The sequence below is a fragment of the Pan troglodytes genome, chromosome 9 (genome assembly GCF_028858775.2).
Source record: "Pan troglodytes isolate AG18354 chromosome 9, NHGRI_mPanTro3-v2.0_pri, whole genome shotgun sequence".
In the NCBI taxonomy this organism is placed as follows: domain Eukaryota; kingdom Metazoa; phylum Chordata; class Mammalia; order Primates; family Hominidae; genus Pan; species Pan troglodytes.
In genome coordinates, this window is record NC_072407.2 from 76102842 (window position 1) to 76123678 (window position 20837).

The following is a 20837-nucleotide window of genomic DNA, read 5'->3' on the forward strand; positions in this document are numbered from 1 at the left end:
CTCACTAGACTGAGAGCTCTTTGAATGCACAGAGTATTCCCAAGGCCCTTATTAAATGTTTGCTGACTTCCCACTGCCCTTTGTCTACAGATAGTTGCCCAGGCTTAGAGAGAGGAGTTGCCTTGTCTGCTTGCAGTACATACCCACAGAAGATAGCAACATCTTCTCAAGAAAGCTCTGAGGAAGATCAGCAGAGAGGACCAATCACTGTTCCTAGAGGCAGGACACCTAGGTTCCAATGTAGTCTGCCATTGCTTTAGTGTGACATATTGGATACACCACTTCATTCTGGCTAACTGGGCCTCAGTTTTCTCATCAGAAATAAGTGCTCTCAAACCACCTTCCACAGTAAAATTCTAATTCTAGATATATATCAACCTCACTCACATCTCTCATGGCACTACCCCCGTCCCTCTGGTTTATTTATTTATTTATTTATTTTTTGAGACGGAGTCTCACTCACTCTGTCGCCCAGGCTGGAGTGCAGAGGCACGATCTCGGCTCACTGCAACCTCCACCTCCTGGGTTCAAGTGATTCTCCTGCCTCAGCCTCCTGAGTAGCTGGAATTGCAGGCTTGCGCTCAGCTAATTTTTGTATTTTTAGTAGAGAAAGGGTTTCACCATGTTGGCCAGGCTGGTTTTGAACTCCTGACCTCAAGTGATCTGTCTGCCTCAGCCTCCCAAAGTGCTGGGATTACAGGCGTAAGCCACTGCGTCCGGCCATCCTCCAGTTTATTTTTAAAGCTACTATTTGCTAAAGGCCTTGAAACAAAACTATTTTGACTTTGGAAGAAGATAGTTCCTTATTTAGTCTTGAACAGACACATTCCTTTTAGCCAAACAGGTGGGTGAAAAAGAAATCAGCTTGGGAGAGCAGGTCTATCAGGTTTCTCTGGCTCTCCTCTTATAGATGGAAATTCATCTGGGCCTGTTTACATTCTGAAAAAGGTCAAGTTCTGAAATACTTTTGGAAGCAGCCCAAAAGAAGGCTGCTATACCCCCCACAGGGTTGGGACACACATTGAGAGCAGTTAAGAAGACCTGAGGTGAACCAGTTATGCCATTTAAGAATTTTATGCATCAAGAAAGGTGTAATTGTTTCAGTGAGATTAAAATAACAACTTCTCATATTTAGATAATGCGTTATAGCTTGCACACTGTTTTCTTACACACTAAAGTTGTGCTGATAACGTCTCTGAAAATCGCATAAGATAGGCATCTCTATCCCTATTATAAAAATAAGGCAACCAAGGAACAGAGAAGTGGCTTGCTCATCACATACCTGGTTAACTAGCATTGAGAAGAACCACGGTTTCCTGACTCGTACTTTAGATTTTTTTCCATTGCAATCATTCTAATTATCTCCATCTGGTTAAGAGAAGCGCTCTCCCTTTGGCCTGGAGTGAATGGATGGAAACTTCCCCCTTAAGCAATGTCCAATTTTTTATGTTAATAAAAACTTAGCCCAGCAGGTGTATTAAGCTAACATTAGCTGACACCTCCTCTGTGTCACACCTGTACAAGGTGAGTCAGATTTGATTCTTGATCTGCGGGAGACAAACACAGACAGATAATTACAACCCAATAAGATAAAGACTATGCTAAAAGCACATGGGAACCCAGAGGTGTCCTGAACTCTGCCTTGATGGGCTAAAGAATGCCTCTAAAAGTTGATAATATTGAAGCTGATTTTATTTTTTACTGAGTATAACTTATGCTACTTCAAATCATTTTACCTCTCTGTTCCTTATTTGTCTCATTTGTAAAACAGGGCTAGAAATACCTGTTTTGTCTAATATAAGTATACAAACCTTAAGAGTATTGAAGCTGATCTTAACCGAAGCTTCCTCAGAGCTTTTTCTAACATAAGTATCCAAGAAGTTCTTTTATTTTCAGAACCAGGACTACAGCGGTGACCACAGACCATTTCAGAGCTGCTTCAAAACTCAGCTTTGCTGAAGGCAAAGCTCCTAATTTGGGGCTGTTTGTGAATCCTCTGCATAAAGGTTTGCATGAAGGAACCACTCATTTCCTTCCTTAAGAAAGCGCTTCCAAGGCATAAAAAGGACAGACACTCTGAGAACACTATTAAGGCAAGAGGAAAGTCAGAAGTACAGAGTGTAGAATCATGGTCTCCTACCAGAAAGTTTCTGTCGCCTGTTCTCCATTCTTGCTGCCACCTTGCTTGTTTAGGCTTCAGAACTTGAACTAATGTGACGGCCCTCTCAGTGATTGCTGCTTTCGGTATTCTCCAGTATCTTTTTCATACTGCCACCAAGATTTCATGTCTGGTCAACAAATATGACCTTGCCTCTCCACAGATTAAGACTTTGTTGGTTTCATCTCACCTGCAGTGTCAGTCATGTAGCATACAAAATGCTGCCTATGTAGCCTAATTAGTCTTTCCAGCCCCATTTCTCACTACTTTTTACTCACATTTAATGACCTTTTTTTGGCCAATGTCCCATTCTCTCATACTACCAAGCTTTTGAGCATGCTGTTTCTTCTCATTAGAATGCCTTTTTCCTCTTTCATTCAGCAAACTTGCTCCTCCTCCTTCAAGAGTAGGCTAAAGTGACACCAATACTTGGAAGCCTGCCCTGACCACCCCATTAGCAAAAAAATGCCCTCTGTGTTCTCAAAGTTTTCCTATACTACCACATCCACCTCCCCACAGCTTTCCTCTTTCATATCGTTTATTCCTCTGTACTAAAAATGTTAACATGTCTCTCCATTAGGCTGTCTGTTCCTTGGGGACAGGGACTGTGTGTTGTTTGTTTATCCCAGCACTGTGATCTTCATGATGCAGCAAAGCAAACATCATGTCCTCCTGTTTTATGAATATGAGACATAATGCCTCTCACATTTCTGGCAAGAGTTGCAGACCTGTAAATCACTTGTTATTTAGCCTCTTTCTGTTTAGCCAGGTCAAGGCAAGCATAGGGTAGACATCTGACTTTCCAGACGTCACTGTTGTATCCTGATTTCCACCCTGCAGTGATAAGCCCATGCAGTCCTTCCTCCCACAGACATTTATGTGTCAGTCAGGCACTGTGCTGAGCATAGAGTGTAGACCTATAGTATAGAGATCTGCCCATTGTCTCTTTGAGTATAGACCTGCCCATCTGGCTCTGCAGAGCGCATTAACTATGTAACTTCAGGTCATTTTACCTTTTTGAACTTCGGTCTCCTCATTTGTGAAATGATTATGTATTGTAATCTCTTCAAACTATAATCCTGCTCGTGGCAAGGATTAAAGGGGATACAGGGAATAACCCTGATCTGAAATGCTTGGGGCAAGAGGTATTTCAGATTTTGTAATACCTGCATTATACTTATTCAGTATGCCAAATCTGAAAATCTGAAACCTGATATATTCCTATGAGCATTTCCTTTGAGCACCAAGTTGGTGCTTTTGGATTTGGGATACCTAACCCATAATTAATGTACAAAGACTAGAATAGAACTCAGCACACAGCAGATGATGCTCAATAAATTATTATAAAATTTTGCCAAGTGATATTATAAAACTGTAATTCACTGTCTCATTGAAAATTTATAAGTATATTTTGCTTTTTTTTTAACAATATGGGAATTCTCCTAAAATGTAACATATACCATATCTTTTGTATATTAAATTTTATTTTCAATGCAACTACAAAAAAAAACTTTCCAAAAATAAAAGAAGCTTTTTAATACTTTCCTTAAACTCATTCATCTATTGATTTTTTTGGTCTTTAAAAAAAATTTGTCAAAAATGGCTGCTTTGGTGGGGCAGAAAATTTTTTTTTTCTTTAAAAACAAGTAAAAATTGTTCAATTTTGTGATTCACACTGCACTTGAAGAAGACTTTGTCCTGATATAGAATGTTTCAAGGTTTCTGATACACAATGGCTGAAATGGATGAGAACATCAAGGATCATTATGGAAGCTTATAATCCCAGGAGTAATGGCTGTTGGTAGTATAAACGGGGAGGAGTAGGAATGAGAGATAAATAATAGTTACTATGAGCACAGGTTTTGTTTCTGTTCCAAAGTAGTAAGGACACATGGCACAGTTTGAGAGACACCAATACAGAGATGACAGGAGCCAGAGGTCAAATCTGAATCAAATGATGTATATTGAAACTTTCTGGATTCATAAGGCCATGGTTGACTGGCTCTCATAGACACCACACATCTGAACATTGTTAATCACAGCCATTTACAGATGAGAAATTCAAGACAGAGAGAAAGAATACCTTGCTCAAAGTCACACATATGTACACATACAATTTATTGGCTAGGGACACAGGGATAAATATATTCCTACTAGAATGTAATCTCCACAGGGCACAATTTTTGTCTGTCTTTTTTTTTTTACTGTTTTGTCCCTGGCACCAAGGACAGGGCTTAGCATGTAGCAAATACAGTAAGTTTTGTTGTAAAATAAATGAATACATGATGAATGAACAAATGAGATGAGGTCTTTGCTTTTGAACAGTTCATATCTAGTTGAAAAGAAAACCATGGAAACAACTGCAGTACTGTGTGACATATGATATGATACAGGGGCAAAGTGCCAGGGGAGCAAATAGAAGGGGGCCTTTATATTGGGAAAGCCCTCCAGGAAATGGTGATGCCTGAGCTGGGTCTGAAGAGAGGAGCTGGAAGTAGCCAGGCAAAAGAGAAGGGTGACGGCAAAGGGGAAATTTTAGGAGATTACAATGCTGAATAAAGGTAGGGCAGGAATTCTTTGTGCCATGGACTCTGGCAATCTGGCAAGGTCTATGGGCCTCTTCTTTTAACAGTGTTTCTTTAAAATGCATAATGTAAAACACATAGGATTACAGAGAAATCCAATTATATTTACATAGAGTTATCAAAACTAAAAGAACTTTGTGATATAGTAATATATGTGCTTTAGTAACAAGGTCTAACTATAGGTAATAACTATTGTAGGTCTGGCACAGTGGCTCACGTCTGTACTCCCAGCACTTTGAGAGGCTGAGGTGGGTGGATCACTTGAGGTCAGGAGTTCGAGATCAGCCTGTCCAACATGGTGAAAACACATCTCTACTAAAAATACAAAAATTAGCCAGGAGTGGTGGCACAAGCCTGTAATCCCAGCTACTCAGGAGGCTGAGGCAGGAGAATTGCTTGAAGCTGGGAGGTGGAGGTTGCAGTGAGCCGAAATCGTGCCACTGCACTGCAGCCTGGGCGACAGAGCAAGACTTTGTTTCAAAAAAAAAAAAAAAAATCAAAACAAACAAAAAAACCCCCCTAACTATTGTAATTTCAAAGAAATCATAGTTATAAGTGATATTCTAAGATATCTGTAATAATGATGTGATATGGAAATACCTGTGATTTCTATTGTTGACAATATCACAGGTACTATTACTAGGATCTACTGCCTATATTCATAATGAGAGGAAATATGTTAAATTTTAGCTAGAGGTTGCTAAAAATAAAGACGTAATTATTTTCCTATCCAAGGCCACTAACCCGGAGTTTGAACTTTTCACGGATCCCTTGGATGTTTAAGGACCCAATGTTAAAAACACCTGGCCCTAGGTGCATTAGGAAGGCCTGAGTTGGCAGGAATGCAGAAGGAAGAAATCTGAGAAATTTAAGAAAGAACAAGTTAGGGATCTGATGATTTGACAGTGGATAAGGAAAAGAGAAGTATCTATCTAGGTTGAGACTCAGGTGGCTGGACTGGGGAATTTACGATATGCAACAAGTTCAGAAAAGCTTTCATGTTGCTTAAACCTTTAGGCTTGAGAAATAAATATTTATCAGTTGAGATAATTAACAGATCCTGCCATTATTTGAAAGATTTGTGAAGAAAGGAGCACACCCTGAAGAGTTAGACATGCTCCTGGGTAGGTGAGGAGAGCATACCTTTCAAGCTCAAGTGCATTGCTCTTTCTACTAGGATGCTGACTGCAAACGTTCCATCCAAATCAGCAGGGCCCTCCTGGGTCAGGCAGACTTCAGCTGTGGTGCTGCTGCAGGGGACCTGGGTGGAGGCAGGAGACTTCTGGTGGCAGGAGATGACTTCTGGTGGAGAGAGCTGGACCTCATCATTCCTTCTGGGGAGCTGCTCAGACTCACTGTGGCTGCTGCAGTCCATGGAGTCCAGCTCATGAGTGGGCTCAAGGTGTGAGGAAAGAGAGGAAAGAACCACATGAACTCGCAAGGCAGCTCCTGAGAGGTTGGAAGCATTTCGTCCAAACAGAGGATACACACCTAAAAGAAGATGGAGAAGAATAAGGCTAGTCAAGCAGGAACCAAGACCAAGCTTGGAGGAAATACTCACTGAGGGTGCTGTGGTCCTTTCTCCTTTGCAAGGTCTACAAACCCCAATACACCAATTTGCAAAAGAAACTATGAAGCTGGTAGAAAACATGAAAACTTTTACCCTGCCCTAACTATCTTCAATAATGAAAAGTAGGCTGAGTGTGGTGGCTCACACCTGTAATCCTGGCACGTTGGGAGACTGAAGTGGGCGAATTGCTTGAGTCCAGGAGTTCAAGAGTTTGGGCAACATGGTAAAACCCTATCTCTACAAAAAACACAAAAATTAGCTGAGCATGGTGGTGTGTGTCTGCAGTTCCAGCTACTCAGGAGGCTAAGGTGGGAGGATCACCTGAGCCCAGGAGGTTGAGGATGCAGTGAGCCATGACTGCGCCACTGCACTCCAGCCTGGGTGACAGAGCAAGACTCTGTCTCAAAAAACAAAACAAAATAAAACAAACAAACAAAAGTAATGAAAATAGTAAGATCTCTGATTTAAAGCCAAAGCCAAATGACTACCAGGCAGAGCTGTTGTGGAAGGGATTCATGCGCTGAGAGGCAACAAGACTTAAGAGAAGTCTAAGATTTGATGAAATCAAGAGTGGTCTATTTTCTCTTCCTCGTGTCTCATGGGCTCCTGTTTTTCGACCTTCTCCCTATCAGGAGGCTGTCTTGACACTCAATTTAGCTATGTTTCACTAGGGTTCTGGCGATATTTTGGGGGGGTGGGGGGAAGTAGGAGGTTAGCAGGAGACCAGAAATAAATATAACGGAGTTAATATTTGTTGAGTGTTTTTCATAAGCCAGAATCTCAGAGGAGTTAAATAAACTGCCAACATCACTCTGGCAGTAAGTGGCAGATTTAAGCCCAGAGACTTGAATTTTACTAACTTGCTGAATATTAAAATGAGATTTATAAAACAGAAGGAACTAACAGTTCCTTCTGAATCTCAAAGTTTGCTTCATTAGATTCACTTCAATTCAGGAAAATGGAGTTAACTGATTCATAGATGGCAATAATATGAAACCTTTCCTGTTTTAGATAACCAGTTTTCTTCTCAAAGCAATGTGTAAATTATTATGATTATCAAAGGAAAATAAGGGCAGGTCATTACAGGTGGGAAGACACCCGAAAGCAACACAGTTAAATCCTTATCCTCAGGAAAATGAATAAAACATGGAAGTAAGGTTGGATGGATGGCTTGACGCATTCAACAAATACATCAAATGACATGCCTTGTATAAGACCCTTGCACAAGAGGATAAAAAGCTCAGACAAGAGGGATATGGAGAAGTATGAGAGAAATGGATGATCTGAAAAGCTAAATACTACCTTTGGTAGCACTCAATAAAAAGAAGTATTTGTGCTTGAGTTCCTATACTTAGATCTATATTCAGTGTCCTAAACCTACTTTCTTCAGCAGAATGAAGCTAAAAGCCTGTCTTTATAAACTCACTTCAAGGACATTTTCTGTAGTCCCTTTGAAGGGACTCTAGGCCTGCCCAGATAAAACAGAGCACATGGCATTTGATGTGCTCAACAGAGCCAGATTTACGCCTGTTAGGTCCAGAAAGAACCAGAGAATTTGGGATGATCACCTAGATACACTCAGTTCTCCTCTAGCCTGGTCCACCCACTCAACAACAGGGTCAGAGCACAGGGCTAATAGGGCTAACAAAGGGTCATGACTCAGTTTCTTCGACTGTAGAGTGGGGGAAATAACAACTAACTGGACAGCAATGTTAAGCTGAATAAAGATCATATTTGTAAAGAATCTAGTCTGGCTATCTCTAATTCATCTTAACTATAGTCACTAGCTTTATTTTTCTAAATGCAAAGCTATACACTCCTCTTGTATTCAGAAACCATTGTGATAGTTTTCCATAATTCTCAGGAAAAAAGTCCAAACTTCAGCTGAGAAGAGAAGGCTTTCAACACAGTACTCCTGCCTACCTCCCTAGCTTCATCTCTAATCACTTCCCAATCTATGTATCCTAACATGCAGCTGTCTGAAATTACTACAGTCCCCAAAATCTATCAAACTGCTTCATTCTCCTGTACTTTGACCCATGCTGTTCCCTTCTTTAGAATATCTCTCTTTCCCCCTTTCCTTGACTTATACCTACATCCTTTGAAACTCAGGTCAAGTATCACTTTCACTGAGATGCTATCCTTAGAGGTGTCATGTCCCTGTGTTCTCATAGCACCAAGAATACCTTTTTCATAGTTCTGATGCTTCACTGTAATTATTTACTTACTACTGTATTCTCCTATTAGACTGTAAACTCTTTAAGGTTAGGAACTAGTTCTTACTCATCTTTGAATTCCCAGGTCCAGGCATATGTAACAAGTACTAAACAAATGTTTGAAAGAAAAGCACCCAGCACAAAAATGCCACCTGCAAAATGTTACCCTTTTCTTTTCTGCTCTGTTTATTACCATATAGATTTTCTTTATGGTTCCAAGATGTGGTGACCAGAGAGGAAGAATACCCTGGTCCCCTCAGTAGGTATGCTTTTCCATATAATTAATAAACTAGCATTCTAGATGATCAGATAGGCTCTTATATATGTGATTACAAGTAGTTCCCTAAATTCATTCATTATTTCATAAGTGTTAACAATGTTCTAAGCACTATGTTAAATGCAAAAATCCGATGAGTTTGGATGCACTCTAGTGCTACGAAGTTCAGAGCCAATTCTTTGACCTATGTTGACCCCACCACAGTACTGGAATGAGGTAACACCCTTTCTTAAGCAGGCAGTGGAACTTTAAAAACAATCTCTTTAGGGATGAGTTCATGTCCTTTGCAGGGACATGGATGAAGCCTGGAAACCATCATTCTGAGCAAACAAGAACAGAAAACCAAACACCGCATGTTCTCACTCATAAGTGGGAGGTGAACAATGAGAACACATGGACACAGGGAGGGGAACATCATACACTGGGGCCTGTTAGGGGGTGGGAGGCTAGAGGTGGGATAGCATTAGGAAAAATACCTAATGTAGGTGACAGGTTGATGGGTGCAGCAAACCACCATGGCACATGTATACCTATGTAATAAAACTGCACATTCTGCACATGTACCCCAGAACTTACAGTATATATATATATATATATATATATATATATATATATATATATATAAAATCTCTTTAGTTACAAGAAGCACTACTAAATTATTATTAATCTTTCAGCATGCAATAATGGAAGGAACACTTACTAGTCTGTGACCCTGGGCAGGTAACTCAATCTCTCTGAGCCTCCTTTTTTATGAATGTAAAATGGGTATAATACCTATCTCACAGGATTGCTGGCAGGGTCAAGTAAAGTAATGTCTGACAGAGTGTCTCGCCTAGTGTTTGACACAGAGCAGGTGCTCAAACTACAAGAGTTGAATCAGGCTCCTCACTTACCACTGACAGTTAGCGTCCTCGCTGACCTCTCCCCAAGTCTGGCCAGGTCCACATAGGCTGAGCCAATCCAGCTGTCTGTCTGATGGGGTCTCTCCACACTGTCATTGCCATAAGCTCGCCACACTTGGATCTCTAGCCTCTCCTCCCTGAAGTACCAAAGCAGTGATGGGCCCCTGGTGACTTCTGCTCTTTTGGATGCCTTGAAAGTGACCATAATCTGCTTTTTGTTAACAGATTCCTTAGGCTTCTTGAGAGGGGTCCAAAAGGCTTCATGACCATAGAACTTGTAGCGAAGGTAGCAATATGTATTCTTATGAATGTGGTTGTGGCCAGCAAGCAGCACACAATGGATGGGCAGCCACAGCCTTGGGGTGGAGATGGTGACAGTGGCTGGCTCCCCTTCATCCATTCTGACAAAATCTTTCAGGCTGTTCTCAAAGCTCCAGCCCAAATGCTCAGCAGCTTCCAACACCCGTTCTCTATCTCCACGATGCGTGAAGGAAACCGAAAGCTCCAGACCACCCACAATCTTCTGCATGAGCTCCAGGCCATGAGGTAGGCCCCCGTCTTCTGGTAAAATGATAGGATACCATCCTGTGATCCCTTACGGGAGAAAAGAAAGATTCTCAATTATAGTCTTAAAAGTAAACAAAAAACAAGTTACTTACTCTCCACCCCATAGTGTCCTATCATCCTGGCTCAAGACAGAACAGAAAACATACCCACAGTGAGTTGGAGTTTATGTTCATCTGACCATTGAGAGGCAATGAGATTAGATGGGAAGAACAAAGGCTAGGAGTTGGAAGATCTGAATTCTCTTTGGCTATGGCTAGAACTAGTGGTTTATTTGAACAAGCCATTAATTTCTCTCAGATTTGGCTTCCTTACCTCACAAATGGGAAAACTGATGCCAGTGCTGTCTCCCAAAGTTGTTATGATTGTCCAATGAGATAATGGTTTAGAAAGAGCTTTGAGAGAGATGTGCTTTAAAAGTGTGAAATGTTTATGGTACTACGAGTGCAACAGAAAAGGCAGGGGTCAAAAGAGATCTGGGGTCTAGACCCAAGTCTTCTACCAAGGGAATCGGCACTTAGAGAACACATACCAAGGACCAGGTGCTAGATTTCAAAATCTTTCTCTATTGCCCAGGCTGCAGTGCAGTGTCACCTGTAACTATGAACTCCTGGGCTCAAGTCATTCTCCTGCCTCAGCCTCCTGAGAATATAGGACTATATGTGTGTGCTACCATGCCTGGCCATTTTCCAAAAAAAGGTTTGTGGGTTTGTTTGTTTTTTTTTGTAGAGATAGGGTCGTGTTGTGATACCCAGGCTGGTCTTGAACTCATGGCCTCAAGTGATACTTGCACCTTGGCTTCCCAAGGTTTTGGGATTACAGGAGTGAGCCACTGCACCTGGCCAAAAACTACTCTTTATTAAATATCTAGTATGTGTCAGAAATTCTGCTAGCCCTTTACAGATATTATTTCATTTAATTCCTCTGATAACCCTGAGAAGTTCTGAGGACTAAATGGGATAATAATCCTTACTTTACAGATGAGAAAGTGGAAGCTCAGATACCTGTCCAACTTATTACTGCTACCAAGTAAGAGAGCTAGAATTTGACTCCAGGTCTAGCTGGCTCTAAAGTCTACATTCCACCTAGTATAGGTTCACACTATCTTATCTGAAACCTTTAAGGCCAGATTTATTTCTGAATTTAGAATTTCCAGGTTTTAGAAAGGTAATAGAGTACATAAACTGAATATTATATAATATTATATATCAGGGCTCACAGATAGTAAATATTTTAGGCTTTGTGGGCCATATGGTCTCTAATGCAGCTACTCAACTGGGATACTGTGGTAATAAAGTGGCCACAGACAATATGTAAATTAATGGGCACAGTGTGTTTTAATAAAAGTTTACATAAATAGGCAGTTGCCTAAGTCTCATATCAGCTGAGGTCAGATTTGGCTCCTCAATGAGTTAAAAAACTTCTATTTTCAGGGTCTTTCAGATTTTGGCATTATATAAAACATTGTGGAATGATAATATTCACAGCAATTTTCTGAGAAATGTTTTACTAAGTATATTTTACAAATGAGATTTAGGCTTATTGAGATTAATTTGCTGAAGATTACTGAAGGTTTTATGACTTTTGGACAGATATTTAACTTTTCTGGGCGTTCTTGTTCTTAGTGCTTCTCTGTGAAATGAGGAGGCTGAAAATTTTGATCTCTAAGGCTCTTTTTCGGCTTGATAGTCTAAGAGCCTAGGGCTTTGGCTCTAAGATTATGTTTCCCCACAGCTTAATGGTTCTTAACATTTTTTTGGTCACAGACCCTTTTGGCTCAAATGAAAGCTATTATGCCCCCCAAAATAAACAAATATGTGTAGACACAAAATTTCACGCCATTTCAGTGTTTAAGAACTGCACAGATTATTAGATGGTTACTTTAGCTTTGCGATTCTATAATTGAGGTTATAGGTAGGAAAAAACAAAATAGAGTGCTCACTTTAGAACAAAGAGAAATGTTATATCCTTAATTATCTAAAAGGTTTATATCCAAGGGGTTAATTTTAATTCACAGAGATGTGATTTCCCAGATGGTGCTTGTTCTCTCACAAACTGTAGCTAAGTTACAGAAGGAAGGAAATTGAGGTATCCTACGTACCTAGCCCTGTGCCAAGATCTTTCACATGTAAGATTTTATTAAATGCTTTAATAATCTAGTGAAATAGATCTTACTATTTCCATTACAGATGAGGAAACCATGGATCTGAAAGATGAAGTAACTTTCTTTAGATCACAAATAGTAAGTGACAGAAGGGAGATTTGAATCCCATATCAACTTGTGCAGACTTCTGTCTGGCAGGCACATACACAGTACCTGTTTATTAGGGTAGTGCTCAAATACTAACTCATAATAAAATTGGGAGATGCGTGACAGAATTCTGCAAACTAGATTACACAATCCTAGGCAGGAAGATTGACAACAGAAGGAAAACCTACACTTACTGCACACCTACTATGTGTCAGGTACTTTATATAACCAATTTAATGAATTCCTACCTTGTAGACTTGTCAGGATTAACTGTATCCATCCCACAAGATGAGAAAATGGGGGCTCAGAGAGGTCAAATCACTTGGTCAAGGTCACCCAGTTACTAGTTAAGTAGGATGGGATCAGTATTTCCAGACTGCCTTGGTGGTTGTGTCTATTTTGGGGGGCATTTATCCCATATCCTTATTCCTTCTTCAGTGAGAGAAAAAATAGGGAAAAATAATGAGTGAATCTGGATTTCATTTCAGGTCCTGCCACTCACCAGGTATGTGGTTTTGGCAAACCACTTAATCTCTAAGTTTTCTCATGTGTCAAATGAAAATAATAAGATCCTATATCCTTACCTGTCAGGGTTATCATGAAGCTCAAACAAGATCTGAGAAAATATTTTACAAAGTGCTACATAATGTAATGGATATTGCCATATTCTTCATCATCATCATCACCACCATCATCATCATCATCACCACCATCTTTCTTAGAGAAGGATGATAGTACAATGTCTTGAGCTTCTTTGTTTTATTACAAGAACTTCAGAACGATTAGGAGAAGACTTAAAATGTTTCAAGAAAGGGAGTTCACTCATGATTTGGCTCTCTGTTTGTCTGCTATTGGTGTATAGGAATGCTTGTGATTTTTGCACATTGATTTTGTATCCTGAGACTTTGCTGCAGTTGCTTATCAGCTTAAGGAGATTTTGGGCTGAGACGATGGGGTTTTTTTTCTAAATATATAATCATGTCATCTGCAAACAGGGACAATTTGACTTCCTCTTTTCCTAATTGAACATCCTTTATTTCTTTCTCTTGCCTGATTGCCCTGGCCAGAACTTCCAACACTATGTTGAATAGGAATGGTGAGAGAGGGCATCCCTGTCTTGTGCCAGTTTTCAAAGGGAATGCTTCCAGTTCTTGCCCATTCAGTATGATACTGTCTGTGGGTTTTTTTTTTTTTTTTTTTTTTTGAGACGGAGTCTCGGTCTGTCACCCAGGCTGGAGTGCAGTGGTGTGATCTCTAAATACTCCGCCTCCCGGGTTCACGCCATTCTCCTGCCTCAGCCCCCGGAGTAGCTGGGACCACAGGCACCTGCTACCACGCCCAGCTAATTTTCTGTATTTTTAGTAGAGATGGGGTTTCACCTTGTTAGCCAGGATGGTCTCAATCTCCTGACCTTGTGATCCGCCCACCTCGGCCTCCCAAAGTGCTGGGATTACAGGTGTGAGCCACTGCGCCCGGCTGACTGTGGGTTTATCATAAATAGCTCTTATTATTATGAGATATGTTCCATCAATAGTTTATTGAGAGTTTTTAGCATGAAGGGCTGTTGAATTTTGTCAAAGGCGTTTTCTGCATCTATTGAGATAATCGTGTGGTTTTTGTCATTGGTTCTGTTTCTGTGATGGATTATGTTTATTGATTTGCATATGTTGAACCAGCCTTGCATCCCAGGGATGAAGCCAACATGATCGTGGTGGATAAGCTTTTCGATATGCTGCTGGATTCGCCCCCCTGTCCCTCCCCCAAAGGGAATAAAATAACTAGGAATCCAACTTACAAGGGACATGAAGGACCTCTTCAAGGAGAACTACAAACCACTGCTTAACGAAATAAAAGAGGACACAAACAAATGGAAGAACATTCCATGCTCATGGATAGGAAGAATCAATATTGTGAAAATGGCCATACTGCCCAAGGTAATTTATAGATTCAATGCCATCCCCATCAAGCTACCAATGACTTTCTTCACAGAATTGGAAAAAACTACTTTAAAGTTCATATGGAACCAAAAAAAGAGCCCGCATTGCCAAGACAATCCTAAGCAAAAAGAACAAAGCTGGAGGCATCACGCTACCTGACTTCAAACTATACTACAAGGCTACAGTAACCAAAACAGCATGGTACTGGTACCAAAACAGATATATTGACCAATAGAACAGAACAGAGGCCTCAGAAATAACACCACACATCTACAACCATCTGATCTTTGACAAACCTGAGAAAAACAAGAAATGGGGAAAGGATTCCCTATTTAATAAATGGTGCTGGGAAAACTGGCTAGCCATATGTAGAAAGCTGAAACTGGATCCCTTCCTTACACCTTATACAAAAATTAATTCAAGATGGATTAAAGATTTAAATGTTAGACCTGAAACCATAAAAACCCTAGAAGGAAACATAGGCAATACCATTCAGGACGTAGGCATGGGCAAGGACTTCATGACTAAAACAACAAAAGCAATGGCAACAAAAGCCAAAATTGACAAATGGTATCTAATTAAACTAAAGAGCTTCTGCACAGCAAAAGAACCTACCATTAGAGTGAACAGGCAACCTACAGAATGGGAGAAAATTTTCGCAACCTACTCATCTGACAAAGGGCTAATATCCAGAATCTACAATGAACTCAAACAAATTTACAAGAAAAAAACAAACAACCCCACCAAAAAGTGGGCAAAGGACATGAACAGACACTTCTCAAAAGAAGACATTTATGCAGCCAACAGACACATGAAAAAATGCTCATCATCACTGGTCATTAGAGAAATGCAAATCAAAACCACAATGAGATACCATCTCACACCAATTAGAATGGAGATCATTAAAAAGTCAGGAAACAACAGGTGCTGGAGAGGATGTGGAGAAATAGGAATGCTTTTACACTGTTGGTGGGAGTGTAAACTAGTTCAGCCACTGTGGAAGACAGTGTGGCGATTCCTCAAGGATCTAGAACTAGAATTACCATTTGACCCAGCCATCCCATGACTGGGTATATACCCAAAGGATTGTAAATCATGCTACTATAAAGACACATGCATATGTATGTTTATTGCGGCACTATTCACAATAGCAAAGACTTGGAACCAACCCAAATATCCATCAATGACAGACTGGCTTAAGAAAATGTGGCACATATACACCATGGAATACTATGCAGCCATAGAAAGGGATGAGTTCATGTCCTTTGTAGGGACATGGATGCAGCTGGAAACCATCATTCTGAGCAAACTATCACAAGGACAGAAAACTAGACACCGCATGTTCTTACTCATAGGTGGGAACTGAACAATGAGAACACTTGGACACACGGCGGGGAACATTACACCCCAGGGCCTGTCATGGGGTGGAGGGCAGGGGGAGGGATAGCATTAGGAGAAATACCTAATGTAAATGACGAGTTAATGGGTGCAGCAAACCAACATGGCACACGTATACCTATGTAACAAACCTGCATGTTGTGCACGTGTACCCTAGAACTTAAAGTATAATTAAAAAAAAAAAAAAAAAGAAAAAGAAAAAAGAAACGGGGTTTCACCATGTTAGCCAGGCTGGTCTCGAACTCCTGACCTCAGGTGATCTGCCCGCCTTGGCTTCCCAAAGTGCTGGGATTACAGGCGTGAGCCACCATGCCTGGTCTGTGTTTATCCTTTCTTCAGGACTTCTCCATCTGTAAAATCAACCTCTTCTGCTCAGCTCATTGGAACACATTTTATTTTATGAAATGAAGTATTCCCGATTGCAAATAAAATTAATTAAGATCTTTAAACAAATGTTCAAAAAAACATTTGAGGTATTGGAGAGAGTTCAGAAGCATGTGTTAAGGGGTTGTGTTTTCTTTTAAATATCTTACATGAGAGACAGAGAAGATGACCTCTTGTAGGGAAGTGAAAGGGAAAGGGTGGCATCAGAAAGTGATAATCCAGGATGCTTACCAGATCTCTTGATCAGCAGCTCTTTTGTTGGAACTTTTACTACTCCAAGCAGATACTCTTTGCATGACTCAATACTGATTATATCACTTGCTGTTAAATCAAGCAAAAAAGAAAAATTATTTGATGGTCTATTCATCAAGGGGCTTGTTTACAGTATATCCACACAACCCTCCCCTTATATGCACTAAATCTTAGTTTTGTAAAATGCATTAGAGATTATCTTGCTCTTGCTCATGCCCCAATCAAAGCCTGAATGCCTTCATTTTTTTTTTTTTGGCAGGGTCTCACTCTCTCATCCAGGCTGGAATGCAGTGGTGCAATCATAACTCACTGCACCTTGAACTCTTGGGCTCAAGTGATCCTCCCATTTCGGCCTCCCAAAGTGCTGGGATTATAGGTTTGGGCCACTGTGCCCAGCCCATTTTTTAAATTAAATGTTTTGAAAAAAATTCAGGTATACAGAAAAGTTGCAAAAATACAATAATGAACTCCTACACACCCTTCATCTCGATACACCCATTAACACTGACACATTTGCTTTATTTCTCTCTACACTATCTTTCTCTTACATACTTAGTACATATCCTTATTTTTTGCTATATCTTTCAGAAATAAGTTGCAGAGATTATGACTCCTCACCTTTAAATACTGCAGTATGTATCTCCTAGGAAGGGCTATACCATTCACAATGCAGCCTCTTTTAATTTTGATTGTGACAAGTCATATGGTGCTCACCTGACTTGGTATTTTCATGATAGACAGCAAAAATAACTTCTGCAAACTCCAACAACTCTGCTAGGAAACAGGCCTCTCCACTACAGTGCTGAGTCACCAAGTTACATGTGAACTCAACATGATGGGAGAACTCAGGGCAGAAAGAACAGGCCACAGGGTGGGTTCGGCGCTGTTCTCCCTGGGGCAGGAAGGAGAGATGAGTGGTGACAGAGGCATTGACCCCGACTGTGGCACTAAACTGTAGAGCGGGTTCCTGTTCAGCCAAAGCCCTGTAGAGGAGAAGGGTGGAAATGAGAAGATACCATGGTAACATTAGAAATCAGCTTGATTTCCTAGAAAATAACTTCATTACTTCTATGAGACCACCAAGAATAAAACCAACTATATGCTTTCTATCTAGGCTTTTGGCAGTGCCACAATGGGCTTTCTTAGTAATCTAGATATCATGGCATATGTATATGGGAGTGGAGGGGATAACATCTGCCCATCAGAGTGACTCTGAGGATGACCCACTGTCCTGTCAATGCTCTTAAGTCAAGGACCACAGGAACCAACTCTAGTTGAACAAGCTGGGTTTACTGCTCATTGCAATTAAGGAAAATATACACCATGGGGAACCATAGTACATTTCAGTGAGAAGTATCAGAAAGGGCTTATCAGCATTGGACTTGTGTTAGCTGACTTGAGTGAGGGCTTAAAGGAGCAGGGCTTTGCTCTGGATTGATTTCCTTAAAGAATCTTATCTAGACGGAGGGAATACTAGAGTAAGGCTAAAGCTATAACTGGTGAAGCAGCAGCTGTCACTCATTTTAGCCAGACAGGAGGATGTTGGCTGTTTCTATGGTTTGCATAAGTGACCTCGTTTTGGTCTGTGCTTAGACATGATGATGGAGCTGTCTTGTTTTTGTCTCACTTCATCATAGTCATACAGTGATCTTGTCTGATGCTGATGTTCTGTAAGATTACTTATGGTCAACAAGAAAACACCAAAGCCTACCTATGAATTTTGGCCCAATTCCCAGAAGTCTGGGGCTGCTTTTATCTTTCTCAGCACAGATGTTCCATGATGTACAAATGGAATCTACACACCTTTAACGACACTCATAAAGAGTAGTCAAGTCATTTGGGTGTAGCTACAGTATGGGACAAACCCCCTTTCCCTAAACTCCCCAAGGCGATAGAGTTGACATCTAGGCAAAGAAATCACCTATTTTTGAAGCATTTCTTGATATCCCTAAAGTAGACTTCTGGGTTCCTTCCTGTTAAAACCTTACTGTACTTCATAGAGAGTAGTAATTTGGAGTTATACAGATCTGGGTTTGAATGCTGGCTCCACCATTTACTTACCATGTGACTCTAGATAAGTTATTCAACCTCCTTTAAGTCTCAGTTTCCTCTTCACTAAGATGAGGTTAACATAAGATAGTATATAAATACTAAAGATGTATATTATATATTTGGATGCTTACTGCAATTTCATTTCTAAGAAAAAAAGAAAAACTTTTTCCTTTTCATTATCGTTAATGATCATTAATAGATGATTTATCATTAACAGAAGATTAATGTGCATCCATACAATAGTATACCATGAAGTATATATTATGCCTAGGAAAAATGGGGTGAAAATAAATTGAATGCTAGCAGTAGCTTAAAAAATGAGGATAGGCTGGGTGCGGTGGCTCGCGCCTGTAATCCCAGCACTTTGGGAGGCTGAGGTGGACGGATCACCTGAGGTCAAGAGTTTGAGACCAGCCTGCCCAACATGACGAAACTCCATCTCTGCTAAAAATACAAAAACTTAGCCGGGTGTGGTGGCGGGCGCCTGTAATCCCAGCTACTCAGAGGCTGAGTCAGGAGAATCGCTTGAACCCAGGAGGCGGAGGTTGCAGTGAGCTGAGATCGCACCACTGCACTCTAGCTGGGGCGACAAGAGTGAAACTCCATCTCAAAAAAAAAAAAAAATGAGGATAAAATACTCATAGGGTGTTGTAAAGATAACATTAGATAATATATACAAAAGAAAGAACTTGCATATGGACAGTGAAGGACTCTTAATAGGGAACTTTCAGAGATGGCAGTGAGATGGCAGAAAGGCTTGGGCCCCAAGCTGGTTTGAATTCACTCATTCAGTCGTTATTTGCTGGGTATCTGCTCTGTGTGTCATGCCTTGGGCTCAGCTGGATATATAGTAGTGAAGTAGCCTCAATTCCTTAGCTTCACGGCATTTAAAGACTACTGGCTATGTCCAAGAAAGGTTCTATTCACTCTGAGTTAAAGATCAGGTGAGTTAGAAGAAGCAAGTCAGTAAGAAGTGCCTACTTTACATAGGCACCAACAATGTATTTTCAGGAAGACCACTGGCAGGTAAGATGGAGGCTGGTGTTTCTTGATGAGAGAAGACTAATTTACAGCACCTGCTATCTAGATGCCAGCGTAAGGATTCAAGAGGGGTAAGTTTAGAACACCAAGAATTCTTTTCAGTAAGAGGCAATGCAAAATTTACTTCCCTGATTTTACTGGCAAATAGAGGTCACAATTATCTATACAAGTGGAAGTAATCATAAAAATCTGTATATTTGTACAATAGTTTGTAGTTTATAAAATGACTTCATATTTGTTAATTTTTACACTGATCCCTATAAAAGCAGGGTAGGTATTTAAAATTTCCATTTCAGATGAAGAAACCGAAGCTCATGGAAGTAAAGAAATCAGCCCCAAATCATACACAGCTAGTAGGAGATGGGGGTGAGACTAGAAGCTATAGTGTCTGATTTCTAGAACAGTTCTGTGTCCATTACACCATGCATTGTCTCACATCCTGTGAACCTCTCCCAACCTACCAGAAGAGTGTTGTGTCAGAACTGGCCTGGCTTCTTGTTCTCCCTCCTTGAATATATGACACAGACCAAATGGGAGATTTAGAACAAACTGCCTGTCATCCAATCTGACTTTCCTCATGAGTCCTCAGACAGAGCAACTACTGAGTTTCTGACTTGTTATCTGCCCTCTCTGAGATCTACTGAGTATCTAAATTCTGAGTCCTTCTCTGCCAATTAAATGCTAGTTAATTTAATGCCATATTGAAGAATTCTGATGTTGGCTGGATCTGAGACTGAGGAGGTACTCCAAAAACACAAGTTTCATGCCTCCCTGCCTTTGCACATGTTCTTCTCTTTCACCAAAATAATTTTCACCCCTTTTGGGTATCTTGATAACTACTATTCTTCTTTTAAGACTCAGATTTATTTTGAAGGGGCTTGAATGCCAAGCTAAGGAAGTTGGACCTTATTATATGGACCAATGATCCCTAAAGAAGGCTGTATACAACTTAGGAGGTTCATAGGATAAACTATATTGGTTATCTCATATATTAAAGTTTTTCTATTCCATGGTATATCTTAGAATATATTTTGTATATGAGTATAGCAGTACATGAAGATGATTTATACATGAGTAAATATGTACATATTTAAAGGGTATGCTACCTTTTTTATTAATAGGAATGCATAATTAAAATTATGAGATCACTGCTATCAACAATGGGAAATCATCAAGTTTTAATGTAAGGAAGTGGTATGATTATAAAACTGCTTTACTGTCTCAGTGATGGGATCTGTACCCCAAACCTT

General features: G+C 40.3%; 1 protein-coding gene across 13 annotated transcripts in view; it reads right to left on the reverse strand.

Annotated features, from left to right (window-relative positions):
* Positions 1-20837, reverse strand: part of C2CD3 (C2 domain containing 3 centriole elongation regulator) — a 162507-nt gene that overhangs the window by 60590 nt on the left and 81080 nt on the right. For all 13 annotated transcript variants that reach the window (XR_002938508.3, XR_010147281.1, XM_063783205.1 and 10 more), the window contains 4 exons: positions 17209-17477; positions 16474-16563; positions 9700-10302; positions 5887-6234 (listed from right to left, as the gene is read on the reverse strand). Coding sequence is in view for 11 of the 13 variants with exons in the window: in XM_063783205.1 (XP_063639275.1) it covers positions 5887-6234; positions 9700-10302; positions 16474-16563; positions 17209-17477 (1310 nt within the window). In the remaining 2 variants the exon portion in view is untranslated. The remainder of the gene's footprint in view (positions 1-5886; positions 6235-9699; positions 10303-16473; positions 16564-17208; positions 17478-20837) is intronic.